This window comes from Contarinia nasturtii, unplaced genomic scaffold (genome assembly GCF_009176525.2).
Source record: "Contarinia nasturtii isolate CC-2019 unplaced genomic scaffold, AAFC_CNas_1.1 Cnas_scaffold_1533, whole genome shotgun sequence".
NCBI classification, from domain to species: Eukaryota; Metazoa; Arthropoda; class Insecta; order Diptera; family Cecidomyiidae; genus Contarinia; species Contarinia nasturtii.
Genome location: NW_022198868.1, coordinates 712 through 3843, shown reverse-complemented (window position 1 = coordinate 3843; position 3132 = coordinate 712). Strand labels below are relative to the sequence as shown.

The following is a 3132-nucleotide window of genomic DNA, read 5'->3' as shown; positions in this document are numbered from 1 at the left end:
GAAGGATGGAAAGTGTACCAAAAAGTATCCACGTGAACTGATACAAGAGACACAAACAGGTTCTGATGGATATCCAATGTACAGACGTCGTAAACCAGATGATGGAGGCCATGCATGCGTTATCAAAGTGAAAAATATTGACGTCACTGTTGATAATAGGTGGATTGTACCATACAATCCCCTATTATCGAAAATGTTCAATGCACATATCAATGTTGAATACTGCAATTCAGTAAAATCCATCAAATACATATTGAAGTATGTCCATAAGGGCAGTGATATGGCAGTTTTTGGACTTTCCAACGGAAACGCAAATGACGAAATATCTCAATATCAAATGGGACGTTACATTAGCAGTAATGAAGCAGTCTGGCGAATTCTTGGTTTTAATATTCACGAACGATATCCATCTGTTATGCATCTATCCGTTCACCTGGAAAATGGTCAACGTGTATATTTTACCGAAGAAAATGCACAAGAACGAGCCACAAATCCGAAAAACACCACATTAACAGCATTTTTCCAACTTTGCCGGAGTGACGCATTTGCGAAAACATTGTTGTATTCTGAAGTGGCCAAATACTATACTTGGGATGATAAAAAAAAATGAATTTTTCAGAAGAAAACAAGGTACGTAAATGTTTTTGTCAACCACTAATTGTGAGATAATAATTAAAAAAGAATAAATCTTCTTTAAGGTTCTCGAAATCCCGAATACGCTGGAATTTTCGCAAGTAGTGCATTGGGTAGAGTGTATACCATTCATCCAAACAATTCTGAATGCTATTTCCTAAGAATGCTTTTACATACAGTGAAGGGACCAACATCATTTGAGGATTTAAGAACTGTGAATGGAGAGCTATGTCAAACAAACAGAGAAGCTTGCCTTAAACTTGGTCTACTGGAAAATGATGATCATTGGGATAAGGCATTGGAAGAAGCAACACTCACATCGCATCCACGCCAGATACGTAATTTATTTGCAATCATCATAACAACCTGCGCACCGTCTGATCCAAAAGGTTTATGGGATAAGCATAAAGAGAGTCTCAGTGAGGACATTCTACGAAAAACCCGTATCCTGCATCCTAATATAGATGTTCAATTTTCGGATGAAATTTTCAACGAGGCACTCATCTTATTGGAGGAAAAATGCATTTCGATCAATAATAAAACTCTATTTCAATTGGGATTACCAGCACCAATGTGTAACCGATCAAATTTGACGAATAGAGATCTCATGCGTGAAAAACAATACAACGTATATGAGCAACGAGAATACGTTGAGAACCATGAGAAATTATTGAATGAAGATCAAAGACGAGCTTATGAAATGGTGATGCAAAAAATTGCAAAGGATAACGGCGGAATCATTTTCCTTGATGCTCCAGGAGGCACAGGCAAAACATTCCTATTGAACTTGATTCTGGCAAAAGTTCGATCAGAGGAAGACATAGCGGTCGCTGTTGCATCATCAGGAATAGGTAAACCATTATTTGTCTATACTAATGAAATCTTACGTTTATGTAAATTATAATATCTATGCTATTTTTCAAATCATATAGCGTCAACATTGCTCAATGGTGGAAGAACAGCACATTCAACATTTAAATTGCCATTAAATTATAATCAAAATGAGACACCCACGTGTAACATTGGTAAAAATTCAGGTATGAATATAGAATTACAATCATGCGAAACAATTTAAACAATAAATGATTTACTCTTACAGCCATGGCAAAAGTTTTACAAATGTGTAAAATAATTGTTTGGGATGAATGTTCAATGGCACATAAAAGGTCGTTCGAAGCGTTAGATCGTACTCTACGTGACTTGAAGGGGAACGATCATCCAATGGGAAAAATAATCGTATTACTAGCAGGCGATTTTCGACAAATATTGCCTGTTATTCCACGGTCAACGCCTGCAGATGAAATAAATGCCTGCCTAAAATCATCATACCTGTGGCAGCATGTAGAAAAAATGCAACTAGAAACAAACATGCGTATACACTTAAACAACGATTCATCGGCAAAAGTATTCTCAAAACAACTGTTGAATATAGGCAATTGAAAGCATCCAACTGACCCAAATACGAATGAAATATCGTTTCCAGCGAATTTTTGTCGAATGCAGTCTTCTCTTCAAGAAATGATCAATAGTGTTTATCCTAATATTTCAAATAACTACAAAAATCATGATTGGTTATATGAACGCGCCATATTAGCACCGAAAAATGATGACGTAAATCAAATAAATCATCAAATACTGCAGCGAATTCCAGATTCAACAGCAAAATTCAAATCCATTGACACAGTTACGAACGAATGTGAAAGTGTTAATTATCCAATTGAATTTTTGAATTCGTTGGAACCAATAGGAATGCCACCACATGTATTATCATTGAAGACTGGTGCAACTTTAATGATCATAAGAAATTTGGATCCACCAAAACTGTGCAATGGAACTAGAGTTGCAATCAAAAGTTTGACACAGAATTTAATTGTAGCAACGATAATGAATGGAAAACACAAAGGAGAAGATGTGCTTATACCCAGAATTCCAATTATATCTACGGAGTCACCTATTGAATTCAAACGTTTACAATTTCCAGTACGACTGGCCTTCGCTATGACAATAAACAAAGCACAGGGCCAAACACTAAAAATTGCAGGATTAAATTTAAGAAATCCATGTTTTGCGCATGGTCAACTATATGTTGGATGTGCACGGGTTGGCGCACCTGATAATTTGGTTGTTTATGCGCCAAACAAAAAAACCAAAAACATTGTATATAAAAAAGTATTAGAATAAAATCTCCAAAAACTAAATTTCAATATCAACATCTCATGTTTTCATTTACATATCACAATCTATACGTACATTGCTATTGCTGAGTTGGAAAAGTTCGTCTTACTACCGTTAAGGAAAAAGAATAAGGTTACGAGCGAGCGAAGCGAGCGAGTAACCGTCCAATTTGAAAGAAACAGTTTTTTTCAATATATTATTTGCATGAGGTAGCTGCTACGAGCGGGCGAAGCGCGCGAGTAGTTGCTAGTAATCAATAATTTAAATCGTTTATGTAGCTCATATAATTTCGTCCTCTATGTGTTAATAACATCAAACTCAATT

General features: G+C 35.9%; 1 protein-coding gene across 1 annotated transcript; it reads left to right on the top strand.

Moving 5' to 3' along the window:
- Window positions 1-796: 796 nt before the first annotated feature.
- LOC116346472 (ATP-dependent DNA helicase pif1-like) lies at window positions 797-2733 on the top strand (the record flags this gene model as incomplete). Its single annotated transcript, XM_031776543.1, has 4 exons — window positions 797-1484; window positions 1566-1670; window positions 1733-2037; window positions 2137-2733. Coding segments are annotated over exons 1-4 (1695 nt in total), but the record flags the coding sequence as incomplete, so codon positions are not given.
- Window positions 2734-3132: the final 399 nt, after the last annotated feature.